The 17640-nt window shown below is 42.5% G+C and overlaps 1 protein-coding gene across 2 annotated transcripts in view; it reads left to right on the top strand.

The window, feature by feature from the left end:
- Nucleotides 1-17640, top strand: part of LOC126336278 (phospholipid-transporting ATPase ABCA3) — a 639220-nt gene that overhangs the window by 125388 nt on the left and 496192 nt on the right. For both annotated transcript variants that reach the window (XM_049999794.1, XM_049999793.1), the window contains exon 4: nt 8609-8742. In XM_049999794.1, coding sequence (XP_049855751.1) covers nt 8609-8742 — 134 coding nt within the window. The remainder of the gene's footprint in view (nt 1-8608; nt 8743-17640) is intronic.

Here is a 17640-nt window from a genome sequence, read left to right as displayed (position 1 = left end):
GTACTGGTTTAGTGCAAAGTACCTGCTTCAGCCTGTGAAATTACGTCAGATAAATTTTCATTAATTTTGTCTCTTTCCTTTTTGGCAGGGATTGATTCGATTTCAAGAGATGCTACTTTTAAAGAAAGTTCATGAATTGCTAGTGGTATCGTAATCCTTGTGCAGTTTTTTTTTTACTGAGGTAGAGATGTTCTTTATTGTGGAAGTTAATTGTGTTTGTATAGCCTCCAGGATCGAGTGTGTGTCTTTCATCGGTTTTATTTGCTGCTCTACTGTATCATTGTGCTCGTTAAGAGTGTCTATTTTCTGTTTTACACCCGTATCGTCATTGTTTACTTCGGAATGTACATCTTGCTTTAGCTGTTTATCCATGCCTTTAAATTTTACATTCATCTCCTCACGAAAATCCTTTGTCAAATCACTAATCTGCTATGTGACTGTATCCTGAAAAACTTTTAAAACTTGTTTTTGCTCTTCTTTTATGTTGTTTATGTCTTGCGTGACTATGGTAAGCTTTTGCGACATACTGTCAAATTTTGTATTTATGTCTGCACGTAAATTGGTGTTATTGGTGTTTGTATTTTTTATTTCTGTGCTCAAGCTATTGAGTTTTCGAAGTATACCGGCAAGTGCGCTGTTTTGGTTGCTATCTAATGTACTTCGGTTGTTCATAACTGTATACCGCAAATCAACATTTGAATTTCGTGTGATGGGTGACTGTAAAGTGTCGACAAAAATCATGTTATCTGCGCTTTCTGTCTTTTCCTGTGCTAACAGAATGTTGCTCGCGGAGATATGTGATGTAGTTTCACCTATTGTCATCAACGTATCATCAAAGTTAGAACTCTGTGAATGTTCACTAGCGCTTGTTGCTTCGGTTATGTTCATCACTGAACAACTTAATACTTCTGAGTGTGGAAGACATGGCGCTGGCATTTCAGATGTTCTATTAGAGCGCTGAAAGAGTCTAAACAAGGCCCCGGGAGTAGACAACATTCCATTAGAACTACTGACGGCCTTGGGAGAGCCAGTCATGACAAAACTCTACCATCTGGTGAGTAAGATGTACGAGAGAGGCGGAATACCCTCAGACTTCAAGAAGAATATAATAATTCCAATCCCAAAGAGAACAGCTGTTAAAATTACCAAACTATCAGTTTAATAAGTCACAGCTGCAAAATACTAACGCGAATTATATACAGACGAATGGAAAAACTGGTAGAAGCCGACCTCGGGGAAGATCAGTTTGGATTCCGTAGAAATATTGGAACACGTGAGGCAATTCTGACCTTATCTTAGAAGGAAGATTAAGGAAAGGCAAACCTACTTTTCTAGCATTTCTGGACTTAGAGAAAGCTTTTGACAACGTTGTCTGGAATACTCTCTTTCAAATTCTAAAGGTGGCAGGGGTAAAATACAGGGAGCGAAAGGCTATTTACAATTTGTACAGAAACCAGATGGCAGTTATAAGAGTCGAGGGGGCATGAAAGGGAAACAGTGGTTGGGAAGGGTGTGAGACAGGGTTGTAGCCTCTCACCGATGTTATTCAATCTGTATGTCGAGCAAGCAGTAAAGGAAACAAAAGAAAAGTTCAGGGTAGATATTAAAACCCATAGAGAGGAAATAAAAACTTTGAGGTTCGCCGATGACGTTGTAATTCTGTCAGAGACAGCAAAGCACTTGGAAGAGCAGTTGAACGGAATGGACAGTGTCTTGAAAGGAGGATATAAGATGAACATCGATAAAAGCAAAACGAGGGTAATGGAATGTAGTCGAATTAAATCGGGTGATGCTGAGGGAATTAGATTAGGAAATGAGACACTTAAAGTAGTAAAGGAGTTTTGCTATTTGGGGAGCAGAATAACTGATGATGGTCGAAGTAGAGAGGATATAAAATGTAGACTGGCAATGACAAGGAAAGCGTTTCTGAAGAAGAGAAATTTGTTAACATCGAGTATCGATTTAAGTCTCAGAAGTCGTTTCTGAAAGTATTTGTATTGAGTGTAGCCATGTATGGAAGTGAAACATGGGCAATAAATAGTTTGGACAAGAAGAGAATAGAAGCTTTTGAAATGTGGTGCTACAGAAGAATGTTGAAGATTAGGTGGGTAGATCACGTAACTAATAAGGAGGTATTGAATGGGATTGTGGAGAAGAGAAGTGTGTGGCGCAACTTGACTAGAAGAAGGGTTCGGTTGGTAGGACATGTCCTGAGGCATCAAGGGATCATAAATTTAGCATTGGAGGGCAGTGTGAAGGGTAAAAATCGTAGAGGGAGACCAAGAGATGAATACACTGAGCAGATCCAGAAGTATGTAGGTTGCAGTAAGTACTGGGTGATGAAGGAGCTAGCACAGGATATATTAGTATGGAGAGCTGCATCAAACCAGTCTCAGGAATGAAGACCACAACAATAACAAGATCCTGCAATTGTACGCCATCTTGGATCATTACGATATACGTGTCGTCAAGCGTTAAACAGCTAGATTTATGACGCACGAAATATTATGACACAAAAACTTCAAACTTTGCACTTGCTACTCATTACGTAAAATTTTCGAAAAATTCACTACAATGTATTTAGGAAAGGAAATTAAGGAAAGGTACTTCTAATTGTCACGCAGGAGACACTACCAAGCATAGCTACGCAAACGGTTGCGTGGCGGTCCTACCTTCCCTGCGATGAAACAAACAGTGTATTTCCAAAATTTTCCGCAAATTCCGGTTTCTTTTTGTTTCCTTTTTGAATTGGTTTTCTCCACAAGAAGTTTTGGTTCTTCCCAGTGGTGATGTTGCAAATGAAAATTTGAAAACAATTGGTACATGCAAAAAAAAGTACATTGTCATAAATAATTCTGAATAATTTACACAACTGGTTTCGTGGCTTTCTCAATATCATGTCACCAGGTAGCCAGTACTAATTGCTTGTATTATTATTGGCATATTTGGTTTTGATGAGTTTTTCAGTGATTAACTTTTTTTTCACTTTTGAGCAAGTGGTGTCGTGAACTTACTTCTGGTATCCCTGGTTATTCGTGTTGTTCTGCCATGAGTAATTGTCTGTTGACCATGTCTTTAACATTAGTTCTTGATGGAGGCCGCTGACATCGAGTGATGTGTGGAACCAACTTCCGCGGTTTTGACAAATAATAAATATTATTTAGACAACACAAATGGCTACACCACACATGTTATGAATATATGTCTTCTCCACTCGAGAAGTGAAGACAGTCTCTCTCCATTAAAAAAAAAAAGAAAAAAAACTGAATGGAATTTTTTATCGTTTGCTATCCGCCTTCCAGCGTAGGAAAATATATCTTTATCGGCGATTCAGCGGAAGCGCTAATAATTATTATCTGGTTTTAAGTTTTTGTCATAGCTTGTTGGGGCTTTTCCTTATGTACCTATACAACCACCAGAAAGCGCTGTCGTCCGTTTCGTGACGTAACCCAAGATGATGGGGGTAAATAGCGGGAAAACGACTCTGCCTGTGCTGAACATGAGTTTTTATTTTGCAGGCAGTGTCTCCACCACGAGATCTAGACACAAACTGACCTAGTACACAATACTCCCACCAGAGGTTGCTGTCATCCCTCCCGTGATGTAATCCAAGACGGTGGGCTGAGGTGGGGGAAAATGGCGGGAAAACGATTCTGGACACAAGTCTTTATTTTACAGGCAGTCCCTCACCATGAGATCTAGAGTCCAACTGACCTAGTACAAAGTACTGCCACCAGATGGTGCTGTCATCCCTCGAGTGACTTAATCCTAGATGGTGGTCCGAAGGGAGAAAATGGTGTGAAAATGACTCAGCGTGCACTCCCTGCTGGGGAAAAGAATTTAGGAGAGCACTCTATATATTTTGGAACATTTTATTTAGGGGTGAAGTATATTTATCACACTGACACAAAACACTAGCCCTGATGTGATTGGGGTCACAATAAGCAGTCTGCAGACATGCAAACAACTCCTCATTTTCTGAAATAATTTCAGTACAGAGCTGCAAACTGCTCCTAAATAATGCAGTACACAGATGTGCAGACACGAAATCAACACGTAAACTGTCTATATAGCACATAGCACATCCTACAGGCCTGCTCGCAACAGACACGCAATCGACGCCCGCCACACTCTGCCCACCGGGCCGCACAGGAGGGTAGCGGCAATCCCCAGAAGTGACGCGACCGTCAGATGGCTGCAGCCGTTGATTTCGTGTCTGCACATCTGTGTACTGCATTATTTAGGAGCAGTTTGCAGCTCTGTACTGAAATTATTTCAGAAAATGAGGAGTTGTTTGCATGTCTGCAGACTGCTTATTGTGACCCCAATCACATCAGGGCTAGTGTTTTGTGTCAGTGTGATAAATATACTTCACCCCTAAATAAAATGTTCCAAAATATATAGAGTGCTCTCCTAAATTCCTTTCCCCAGCAGGGAGTGCACGCTGAGTCATTTTCGCACCATTTTCTCCCTTCGGACCACCATCTAGGATTAAGTCACACGAGGGATGACAGCACCATCTGGTGGCAGTACTTTGTACTAGGTCAGTTGGACTCTAGATCTCATGGTGAGGGACTGCCTGTAAAATAAAGACTTGTGTCCAGAATCGTTTTCCCGCCATTTTCCCCCACCTCAGCCCACCGTCTTGGATTACATCACGGGAGGGATGACAGCAACCTCTGGTGGGAGTATTGTGTACTAGGCCAGATGGAGTCTACATCTCGTGGTGGAAACACTGCCTGCAAAATAAAAACTCATGTTGAGCACAGGCAGAGTCGTTTTCCTGCTATTTACCCCCACCATCTTGGGTTCCGTCATGAAATGGACGACTGCGCTCTCTGGTGGTGGTACTGAGTATTAGGTCCAGATGTTGTGGAGAACACACTGTTTGACGCCATCTTGGATAACTGTACTTTGTCATCACCTGATGTCATGGCCGACGTCTTAGACGACAGTGCCCTCTGGTGGTGGCACTGTGTACTAGGTCAGTTGGAGTGCAGATCTCATGGTGTACACACTGGATGATGGTGCTGCCTCTAATTGTTTAAATAAAGAGTGGTGTATGAATTCGACAGTTGACAATTAGCAAACTTGTTTGCAGAGTCTTTTAATTGGATTATTATTTTGACATTTTATGAGTTTTTTGGCTCTCTGGTCATAAGTGTATTGAATTATTTATGAGTGATTTGCAAGTCTGTATGCTGTGTAGTGTATTATTTTTGACAGTTTACAATTGTGTATAGAGCATTCTACATGACTTATGTGGGAGTAGTTTTCAGGTCTGTATGCTGTGGGGCATGTCAGAGCGTGTGTTCTGTATCACTGTTATAAATATACTCCATCCCTAAGTAAATTACTACAAAATTCCGCGTGGAAGCAAAGCTGCCGTCTGTGCGCTGGCGGCCAGGGCATCGTAATCGCCACGTGGCACCGTAGGGGCTATGGGGACGTAACACTGGAAGGAACAGTTACTGTACTGACCTGCGAGCTCGACGGGGTGGCGTCTCGGATGCGGTCAGCAAGTTCTGCGACATGTCCGACTGCGTAGCAGCGACGGTCTTTACCTGGGCCGGCAGACGGTTGCTCCAAATCGTGCGCAAGAGGTAATCAGGAACGGCGCCGATGTCCACTTTGTTGCGAAGATGGCGAAGGTATTGACCTCCACCCCCTGAGCAAACCACAATGTGGGATTGTGAGGCTAAAAGCACCGGAGGCGTACTGCCAAGATTGATAATGTAGACGGTGCCATCGATGTTTGATAATTCCGTACCGCAAAATTACGTTGGGGTCACCACTGACGAGAGGTATTACTATGTGAGAAAATCTCGCACTTGAATTTCCGTATACTCAAAGGCGAGGTGCAACTTCGGATTCATTAACTCTCCACATTCCCACTTTGTACAAGCGTTACTATAAACAACAAGAGTTACAGAATGTCTACAGAAAACGAAGAGTGAACATCGGTAGTTGCTCTGCTATTGTAAGAGCTAATGTGGCGCGTCGCTGCAGCCGAGTCACCGCGCCCCTAGCGACGAAAACGCGTGGCCTACAGACGGCATTATACTGTCTTCATTTCGCACTCGCCCACCAGCATGGACGCGAGTCACTGCCGCACGCGCCGACTGCGATGTCAGTGTCTAGTAGTCGCTACAGGTTCTTGACAAATTAGATTTTTATCTTCTTTTTACATTATCTTCATGTTTGTTCCAACTATCATTACTTGCACGTTTGGATGAGCTTTAAAAATGTAAACAATGTCTTTATTACACCTAATGTTAGGAATCCAATTTGATTTGAAAAGTTTGTACGCATCTCCTAGGTTTCTTAAAACTAATCTGTTTTTAATATACATGGGCTTGTCATCACCATCTTTTCCCTTACAAATGGAATCACATATGTTAGGTTTTCACCTGCTACTATTGTCGTTACAAAAAACTCTTTCACTAACAGAACTGTTTCAGTAGACAAGGACTGTCCAGGCTAAGGATATGGAGTAGACTGTATTCTCCTTACTTCCACTATTTTCTTTTTGTACCATTTAGTTGCCTACTCCAAACTACCAACTGTGGTTAGGGAAGTCAGCACTAAATTTTTTTCTCTTTTACTAGAAATGAGAAACTTGTCTTTAAACTAGTCAATTATTTCTGACTGTGCATCATCACAGCTACATGTTTTCTGATGTTCACCTGTTTCTCCCTGAAAGAAGTTTCACTTCATTTTACTCTAATTTCATCAGCTTCATCTTTGCAATATTTCTTTGAGCTGATACATTTCTTTATTACTGAGGAAGCCTTCTTCAGCATCCACAAACTCAGGGTCCATCAACCACCATAAGATGGTTTCAGTTATCAGTAATTCAGGTTTTCTTTCATTGATAATTTATCTCTACATGAAGTGTAGATTTTCTTTCTATCTTCAGTACCTAAGCTCAGATCAATCATCCACAGTTTTTTAAGGGATTGCAACAAATTTTGACCAATTTAATTCACAGTCCGTATTCTTAGGAAATGAAAGAAAGATAAATTAAAAAACATCAACAAGACGAAACCTACGAGAGGTATAAAAATGTAAAATTCATTGTACAAATTAAATTAACGCATTAATTATGAATGAACAATTTTTTTAAAATACACTTCCACAAACCTAGTAATGCATGCCGGTAAAGTTTGGTGCTCTAGTCCTCAGACTATAATTAATCTTATTGCATTCTGCGTAAAATGCCACTACTACTATTTCAGAAAGGCTGCTACACATAAGCTTGACTTGTGCATCATTTGTTGCATTGCAGCAACCTGCTCCTCTTTCCACCCTCCAGTGCGTTCGTAACTCTCTTTCAAGAACTTATCTCTACTGAAGTTCATTATTCTGACAATAAAATTGAAAATTTTGTTTAATTATTGTTTATTGGTAGTCTATCTTTCTGTTATGTTACTTGTAATTAATTAATTGTAAGACAAACAGCTTTAGACACTGATCTGATTTCCACCGAAGAAACCTTGTAAGTAAGCTGAATTGGTCTGGGTGTACAAGTAAAATAACAAATTGTTGATGGGCAGCTTGCAGAAGTCATTTTTCTTCTGCAAAAATGGCAGCACGAATAACTTTATAATATCACTTTAACTCTAGTTTTATGAACCATCGTTTTATCAACCCGTCTGCAAAAGTTGTAATATAGATGGCAAAGCAAATTTAAGTAGATTTAAATTTATTTCATTATGTCTCGTTGGAATACTATCATGAAATTTAGCACACACATTATAGAAAGTGTATAAGAAAAATTTTTTCGAAACAATAATTCCTAATTATGAAATTTTAACAATTCAAAAAATTGATTTTGGAAAATTGAATGTTTTTTTGGATCTAGTAAAGTAACACACATTTTTAAATATTAGAAGAAACTGCATAAAGCAGAAAAAATTTTCTATTCTGCATTTCCAATAGTTTTTGGGATGTAGGCTTTTTAAGATTTCAGAGCATGACAAAAACGTCACTGTTATTGGTTGCTTTAAAAATTAAGAACTCTAAAATGGAAAGACCAAACAGAATATTTAATTTTGGATTTTTCTTTGGTCTGACAGATGGAATAAAATGACAAATAATTTCAAAATTCTAAATGATCAATGTTCAAATTTTATTTTTATTGTTTGATTGCACGTGGAATGATCCTGATGTTTTCATTATCAAGCATGCCAATTAGTGTGTAGTTAAAAACATTTGTATAATAGGCCTAATGAAGCCATCGGTCCCTGTATAAGTTTCGGATTTTCGGTAGCAAAACAGGTAAGTTTGAGTGTATAAGTGTGTGAAATTATTGATATGACTAATTTGGTCGAAACAGCGATGTATGCCACTAGAATCATAATATTTAGGCAGAAAACAGCGTTTCTAGATGTGCCTGCCAGCAGAAACTGTTCTGGGATTGAAAAGACCTGCACGGCTAGCGCCGGCAAGCGGGCCAAAGCACAGGCGTGGCGGCCGTGGCTGGCATTACATCCCGACTCAAATAAATAATTTTACCATTAAACTTGGTGCATTTCCGATACACTTAAGCAATGTGTGTGATTACATCGTGTTTAATTAATGTTGTTAACGATTTTTCTCCTTTCAGCGGTCGCATTTAACACCTCCGAGGAACTCATGAAAACTGTGACATCTTACGACGTCCGTGAAACTTTCTTGGCGTCAGTTATTTTTGACAGCCCGTCGCTGGAAGTGTCTCCCGACCTGCCGACAGACTTAACTGTAAGTAGCAGAGCCACAGGAACCGTGGGTGTGTCAACATATTTACCGTACTGTGTTTGAGTCAGTGAATAGCATTTGAAGTACCAAAGCAGCGAGTCTCTCCTCTGTGAAACAACTCAAAGTTCGCTCCGTCTCTTGCTAGGCACGTACTGGCACCCAGATCCTGACCACACGCTTTCTCCCCTGGGCAAGCGCAATCTTTTACCTCTATAATTCCAGTGCAGGAGCGTGGGCAGAGAGTGGTTTGGTTGGTGTGACGATACGAGCAGCAATGGGATGTGGTAGCCTGGGCCGTGTACCACCGCGAGTACTTCGCCGGTATCGGGCTTGGCTGTTCCTACACTCGGACGCCCCTAATTTAATTTTAGACAAGTGTTGCGGGTATCAGCAGCACTGCCGTTGAAAACATTTTTGTAGCTATAGTAATACTGTTGCAGTATTGTTCTTATAGTTATTTAATAGTCTCCCAGATCGTGACGCTCAAATGTTGACATTCAGTATCAGTGTGCGTGACCTAAACAATAAGAAATACTCGTACTTCAAAGAAAGGCAAACCTACGTTAACACGTGTGTATTTAGAGAATGCTTTTGACATTCTCGACTGGAATACACCCTTTGAAATTCAGAATGTAGCTGGAGTAAAACACGGAAAGCGAATGATCGTTTACAACTCGTACCGAAAGGAAACAGCAGTTACAAGAGTCGAAGGACATTGAGGGGAAGAAGGAGTGCTCGAGAAGGGAGTGAGACAAAGTTGTAGCGCACCCCTAACATCGAGCAAGCAGTAAAATTAATCGACAAGTCTGGAAAAGATTTCAGACAGAAGGTTTGTCGACGGCATTTTTAAATGTGTTAGAGACAGTAAAGGAGCTGGAAGAAGAGCTGAACGGAATGGATCATGTCTGGAAGCGAAGTCACGAGGTGAACACCGCCAAAAGTAAAACGAGGCTCACTGTAGAGTTGTGCTGTTCGGGCAGTGGAGTACCTGATGATGGTACAAAAAGCAGACTGGCAACAATAAGAAGAGAAATTTGTACGGAAGTTAGACATAGGCGGTAAATGGTTCAAACAAGAAGAGAACAGAGACGTTTGAAATTTGACACTACAAATAAACGCTGAATCAAATCGGGGGAAAAAATTATGGCACAGGTTTCCTAAAAGTAGGAGGCGCCCGCCTAAAAGAGGGGATCGTCTGACAGGAAGCGAGACGCCCTGAGGCGGAGAACAGAAGCCGCCGGGACTTGTGGCAGACACGCGTCGGCTGTACTGGACGTACACTGCCGCAGCCGTGCAGGATTCTGCACACCGTGGCTGTGCAGAGCACGGCGTGGAGAATTGCGTCAAAAGTCTTTCGGACTAAAGACTACAACAACCGGAAGAATTTTACATTACACCTGGTAGAGTAGAAGCGCCGGTTCGACATTTTGTTTACGTCTTGCAATACCTAGACACAAATGTCGGTTTGTGAAACTGATATTGTGGCTGCTGGCGACGGTTCCCTGTGTTTTGTTATCCGCACAGCTCGTCGAATTGCGCTGAGGAGACACGTCTCGTTCGTTGACGTTTTACTGTCGACTGTTTACAGCGAACTGAAGCCGACAGTAAGCCGGTGAGGCGCGCCCTCAGTGAGAGGCTACCGCGACGAAAAGGATGGGCAAAGTGAGCTACGTCCGTCAGACTGCGCCATCGTGCTCTAATCCTCACAGCCTGAACGAAAGCTGAAACCGCGCCGCACTGCTTGCAGGGACGTCAAACATAAGGGCGGACTGCTCAGAAACCTAACGGTACTAAGCAATCGGAGGACCCACACTAGGTGAATTTACTGGTGAGTTCGAGACTAAAACAAAAAAAAGGAATCGAAAACGCTCGTATACGCAGAGTCAGAGTAAGAAAAACCTTTGCTTCTTGATATCAATTGACTTACGGCAAATGATGAACCACACAACAGGTAAGCTACTCGTAGACGAGGCAAGTGCGACGAGCACAGGCAGCAGGCAGCCGGGAAATGGCGGCGGCGGCGGGGTCGTGCAGTAGGCCGAGTCCCGCCGTTCTGCGGCTTCCATGTCGCAAGGACAAACTCAGAAATCTCGTCAATGTTTCGGCCTGTGAACTGAATTACTTTTTCACCCACCCGACTTTACAAGAAATGAATTACATATCAACTGTGTGAACCACTGCCTCCCATTCTTCTCGGGGATATCCTAATACCCTATCAAAATATGGTGAAGAACTTGAGCGTAGCACCTCAGCTGGGCACAAAATACGGCAAGGCTTTCACTTGCCGCTACGCCCTCCAGAAATTTCGTAACACGTTCCCGCAGGTTGTGAACGTTCTGCCGGACCCCTATAACTGTCACGTGATCTACGTGATGTATTGTGGCACTCGTAGTGAAATCTCTTAGGTGATTAGAATCAATCGTCTGCGCTACATTTGCAATATCCGATGTCATACGGTAGACGGTAAGTTGTCGGCAGACCAGTTACGTAGCTAATATAAGCCACGTCTATTTCATCTGCTCTTCAAAGCACACGAACCCCAGTACCCGGCCTCGGAGGTCAACTGTTTAGCATCATAATCACAGCACAACACGTAACTTCTCATGGCACTGCTGTCTCCACGCAGCCGTAAGTGCAGTGAAAGTGTTTCATGTCGTGCACGGCAGTTTACGCGGACTGCCAAAAAGTACGGAGAGTATTAAAATCCCGTCACTAGTTCCATTAATCGAAGATACTGTCATTTAAGAGAGGCATTGCTATGCTAACTACACAAGTTAGGCTACAGGTAGGTCAGTTTCTATTTTCTTCTTTGTATCTTACTTATATGCTTAAATTTTCGTTGGGTATACGAAATAAACGTATCGACGTTTCGAATAACGCGAGAAATTGCCGTAAAGAGGGAAGATCCATTTCATATGTCGATGAAAGATACATTTGTGGGTCACACATCATGTGGAACGAGTAGTCAGATGGCTCAAAGAAACAAATAAAAGTGGCACTTTCAAAACGACAAATCCTCGCTTTTGTACAAACGTAGAGGTGGAAGTAGCATATCGTGTGAATGTATAGATGTTAGTGTATTTTGTCCTGTGGATCAGATCATTACACTAGCTTGTACCACTGACATGCGATAATTCAGTTCAAAAATATATATTACATGGAGTATGTCAATACAAAAATACATACTACAACACATACAAGATGAATATCATACAGTATTATCTCAAAATTTTACTAAAGGCTATTTACAGACAGCTGGTAGGAACGCTGTAGTGCTGATAGTGTTATTTTCACCTGTATAGCACAGGATCTAATGGCTACAACTTCCTATAGCTCATTATCTTATTTTCTTAGTGTGCTGCGTGACTAGGCAATACTACCCTCGCCCACTCACGCAGCACATCAAGAAAATAACGTAACAATCTATATATTAGAACCTGTGCTATATACGTAAGAATAACACAATTAATAAGGTAATGTTCCCGCCTGCTCTTTCTCAATTTAGTAAAATTTTGTGACAATGATGTATGATACTCATTTTTTACATATTGTAAAATACAAGAAATTTACTCGTGCCTTGAAAATAAGTGTTTCTTCTACATGAGCAAAATCTGCTTTTCCTCCAAATGTGCTTTTAATGTTAAAGATAGGGAGTAAAACGGCAGATTGCCGTAAGCGTTTCGTGGTAATTACTTGAGCTATGACATTTCACTTCATATGCAGAAAGCAGTTTTGCCGATTACTATTGTTTTTGTGTTAGGCGTCTGGAACAGGTATCAGTACCCAAATTTCCCAGCAGCTCCGTTATTGTGCTTACTGATTCTACTTCGAAATTTTGTATCTGTCGAATAATTAGCCGTCCTCAGGTAACGTTCAAAACGATTGCCTCTAGTCAAACTAGCTATAGCTTCAAGTTGGGCGAGCCATATACAATTTTTGCGCTATCTCTGGCTAAATATCGTGCAAAGAGAAAATTACAGTTCGGCTGCAAATCGTAAAACTTGCAAACCGTGTTAGTTGTGTACCAGCCTCTCATTTCTTACAGACAGCTGAAACGAAGACGCTCTTTTCATGTAAGTGATATACTGAAAATAAAAATAAACTTCAATGTCTACGATTCAGTTATATTAGGCAACGACTGTATTATTGCACATAGGACTGAGGGTGCTTCCGTCGGCTTCTCCAAAGCTTTTATCATGATTGTTGACGCGGCCAAGCAGAAACAGTTGCCGCCCACGGTACCGCCCCATGTTTTCCTCCGTAGTCACCGCTCGCTCGCTGTCTCTACTCCTTTACTGTCAAGTCGGCGCGTGTTTCCGATAAACGCCACGAGAGGCCAAGTCCAGTAATTTCGTAGTAAACGCATACAGTCGGTGGCACAAATCATTCTGGTCTGAATTTTTCTTTGTGCTACCGCGCAGTTTCGTTCCGTTAAAAAGGAAAATGAATCGTGTGTAGTTCGGGCTCAATAGGAAAAAGGAAATACACTATGTGATCAATAGCGTCCGGACACCCTCAAAACCATACGTTTTTCATATTAGGTGCATTGTACTGCCACCAACTGCCAGGTACTCCACATCAGCGGCCTTAATAGTCTTTAGACATCATGAGAGAGAAGAATGGGGCGCTCCGCGGAACTCACGGACTCCGAAATGGTCAGGTGATTGGGTGTCACTTGTGTCATAAGTCTGTAGGCGAGATTTCCACACTCCTAAACATCCCCAGGTCCACTGTTTCCGATGTGATAATGAAGTGGAAACGAAGGTACACGTACAGCACAAAAGGGTACCTCGTTTATTGACTGACAGAGACCGCCGACAAAAGAGGGTCGTAATAGGTAATAGGCAGACATCTTTGTAGACCATCACACAGGAATTCCAAACGGCATCAGGATCCACTGCAATCACTATGACAGTTAGGCGGGAGGTGAGAAAACTTGCATTTCATGGTCGAGCGGCTGCTCATACGCCACTCATTACGCCGGTAAATGCCAGACGACGCTCGCTTGGTGTAAGGAGCGTAAACACTGGACGACTGAACAATGGAAAAACGTTGTATGGAGTGACGAATCACGCTACACAATGTGGCGACTCGGTGGCAGGGTAAGGGTACGGCGAATGCGCGGTGAACGTCGTCTGCCAACGTCTGTAGTGCCAACAGTAAAATTCGGAGGCGGTGCTGTTATGGTGTGGTCGTGTTTTTGATGGAGGGGGCTTGCGCCCTTTGTTGTGTTACGTGGTTGTATCACAGCACTAGCCTACACTGATGTTTAGCACCTTCTTGCTTCCCACTGTTGAAGAGCAATTCGGGGATGGCAATTTCATCTTTCAACACGATCGAGCACCTGTTCATATTGCACGGCCTGTGGCGGAGTGGTTACACGACAATAACATACCTGTAATGGATTGGCCTGTACAGTCATGACGTGAATCCTGTTGAACACCTTTGGGATGTTTTGGAATGCTGACTTCGTGCCAGGCCTCACCGACCGACATCGATACCTGTCCTCAGTGCAGCACTCCGTGAGGGATGGGCTGCCATTCCCCAAGAAACCTTCCACCACCTGATTAAATGTATGCCTGCGAGAGTGGAAGCTGTCATCAAGGTTAAGGGTGGGCCAACACCATATTGAATTCCAGCCTTACCGATGGAGGGTGCCACGAACTTGTAAGTCATTTTCAGTGTCCCGATACTTTTGATCACATAGTTTAGCCGTTCCTTGGCCCCTACATTTAGTTAATAAACAATCGCATGAAGAGCGTATGTATTGTGTTGTCTCAGAAAATATTGTTCTACTGTAGCTGATTAACAAATAAAATTATAACTCCCAACTTTTTTTTATTAATATTGCTGTATTATGTCGTATAATATAATTTACAACGGTAATCTGTACAGTGTTTGCGTGGTAAGTATAAAGACAAAAATGTAAATTGTCATTGAAACCAAACTGGTGAAAATACCTTTATTTTATAAGAAACAACCTGTTCAGTCCTATTACCTCTGACTTCTGGGAGTTAATAGTTTCCTCCTCGAATACTTTCAACATATTCCTCTGATGGCTGTGCCTCAAGATACAATCCATTGCCCATTGCCATTTTTTATTTACATGGCCAATTACCATCAACGATGGCGAAGCCGACTTAGCAGATACAGCCTGTTTTCCCCCGTAACTTCTTTATCCTTATGGTTTCTCGCTAGGACAATTGCTACGGGTCATTGTCCTAGGCGGTTGTTCTGTGCGTGGCGAGGGCCACTAAGTAGTAGTTGCTACTAGGTGTATCCTCTGATGATCATACATTCATTTGGAATTGCATACACTCTGTTTTGTAATTTCTATAAAACATTTTGTTAATTCTGCCTCAGTCAGTGAAAGTAGAATTTGGTGCACATGTGCTTGTTTTGCTCATTTGGGAAATATGGCTCACTCTATTTGAACTGGACTGTAAATTAATCGTTATTCAAACACACACACACACACACACACACACTCCATGATGCCTCTTGTTGCAACGCTGCAAGGGCTGTGCTGATGGACTAGTGGCCGGTGATCTGAAAACATCCCGAGGTGAGAGGAAAACCACTGGGTGTTGTGTGATGTCGTTAGGTTAGTTAGGTTTAAGTAGTTCTAAGTTCTAGGGGACTGATGACCATAGATGTTAAGTCCCATAGTGCTCAGAGCCATATGAACCATATGAGAGGAAAAACATAAAAACAGTGAATCATGCAGTATAACTTGCACAGCGCTTATGTGTTCCGTTTTGCAGAGACTACACCCTAATTCGTACACAGTAGAGCGCCACGTCCTGGCACGTACATGGCATGAGGTAAGGTACGGTAAGAGACGGACAGACTGGACACCCCTCCACGGTCCTGCACTCGCCGCTTATTAATTTTGAATTTTAAAAGAACGCTGAAAGCCTGCAACGACGTTTTGGCCTCAGAATGGACACAATCTCACACTTTGACATACACAGTGACAAGAAAAATTCACACATAGCAACTTTATTTCTCTTTTTTGTAACTGTAACTCAGATTCATCACATTATTGAGCTATAAAGAGCATTCGTGTCCACCTTGAATGATGGATGACCCCTAGTGCAAGTAGAAATATTTCAAGAGATGTCGGTTTTTCACGAGAGAGATTGTACTTAAATTGAAAATATCAGTCCACTTGATTGTGACACTTGCGTCGTAGGCATAACTACGTAACTTACTGACATTCATTCTCCGCTTCTCTCGCTTCGTTATCACCTCTCCACGGCTGCTTCTATTGGCTGAAAAGCTCAGATAACCGGTGCCTGATTGTATCTACGTCTACACAGGTACTCGGCAAGCCACCGTGAGGTGCGTGGCGGAGGGTACCCTGTGCCGCTCCTGGTCATTTCCACTCCCAAACAGAGCGAGGGAAAAACGATTGTATACCTCAGCATGAGCCCTAATTTATTGTATGTTCGTGGTCCGTACGTGAAATTTATGTTGGAGGCAGTAGAATCATTTGGCAGTCAGTCAGCTTCAAATGCCGGTTCTCTAAATATTCTCAATAGTGATTCTCGAAAAGACCTCGCCTTCTCTCTAGGGATTCCGATTTGAGTTCCCGAAGCATCTGCTTACCTGTTGTTCAAGCGTACCGGTAACAAATGTAACAGCCCGCCTCTGAATGAATTCTGTGGTGTCACCGCCAGACACCACTCTTGCTAGGTGGTAGCCTTTAAATCGGCCGCGGTCCGGTAGTATACGTCGGACCCGCGTGTCGCCACTATCAGTGATTGCAGACCGAGCGCCGCCACACGCCAGGTCTAGCACTCGCCCCAGTTGTACGGCCGACTTTGCTAGCGATGGTTCACTGACTTCTACGCTCTCATTTGCCGAGACGATAGTTAGCATAGCATTCAGCTACGTCATTTGCTACGACCTAGCAAGGCGTCATATCAGATATTATTGATACTGAATCATGTATCGTCAAGAGCGACGTTCGTCATTAATGGATTAAAGTTTATTCCACCAGCTACGTCCGTTTTTCTCAATTCTAATTCCCTTGTCATGTTCCAGACGTCACGCCAGCCTGCGTGAGATGAGACGCGTGCATTTCAGTCTCCTTTAATAATACGGTGTTGGCTCTCCTGCCAACGACAACAGCTTCAATGTCCCGCTGACCTGGTACGGATTCCAAACACTCGAGCAGTACTCAAGAATAGGTCGCACCAGCGTGCTATATGCGCTCTCCTTTACAAGTAATCACTCTTTCCTAAAATTCTCCCAATAAACCAAATTGATTATTCACCTTTCTACCACAATTATCATATGCTCGTTCCCTATCACATCACTTTTCAGCGTTATGCCGGGTATTTAACCGTCTTGACTGTGCTGAGCAGGACATTAGTAACACTGTATCCGAGAGTACAGGTTTGTTCTTCCTAGTCTTCCGTAGTAACTTACATTTTTCTACGTTTGTAGCTAGCTGCATCCATCACACACAACTAGAAATTTTGTCTAAGTCGTCTTGTATCTCCCTACAGTCACTCAACTTCGACACCTTACTGTGCACCACAGCATAATCAGTAAACAACCACCCTGTCCGCCTCATCATTTATGTACAAAATAGAGAAGAGCAGCAGTCCTACCGCACTTCCCTGGGGCACTCCTGACCACACCCTTGTCTCTGGTGAACACTCGCCGTCGAGGCCAACATAATGGCTTCTATTACTCAAAAAAGTCTTTGAGCCACTCACATATCTGTTAACTTATTCCATATTCGTTAACAGCCTACAGTGGGGCACCGTGTCAAATGCTTTCCGGAAATCTAGAAACATGGAATCTGACTGTTGTTCTTCATCCATATTTTGCAGGATATCTTGTGAGAAAAGGGCAAGCTGAGTTTCGCACGAGCGTTGCTTTCTAAAA

The sequence above is a fragment of the Schistocerca gregaria genome, chromosome 2 (assembly GCF_023897955.1).
Source record: "Schistocerca gregaria isolate iqSchGreg1 chromosome 2, iqSchGreg1.2, whole genome shotgun sequence".
Taxonomy (NCBI): domain Eukaryota; kingdom Metazoa; phylum Arthropoda; class Insecta; order Orthoptera; family Acrididae; genus Schistocerca; species Schistocerca gregaria.
The sequence above is the reverse complement of the archived record's forward strand: the minus strand, read 5'-3'. Positions and strand labels throughout refer to the sequence as shown.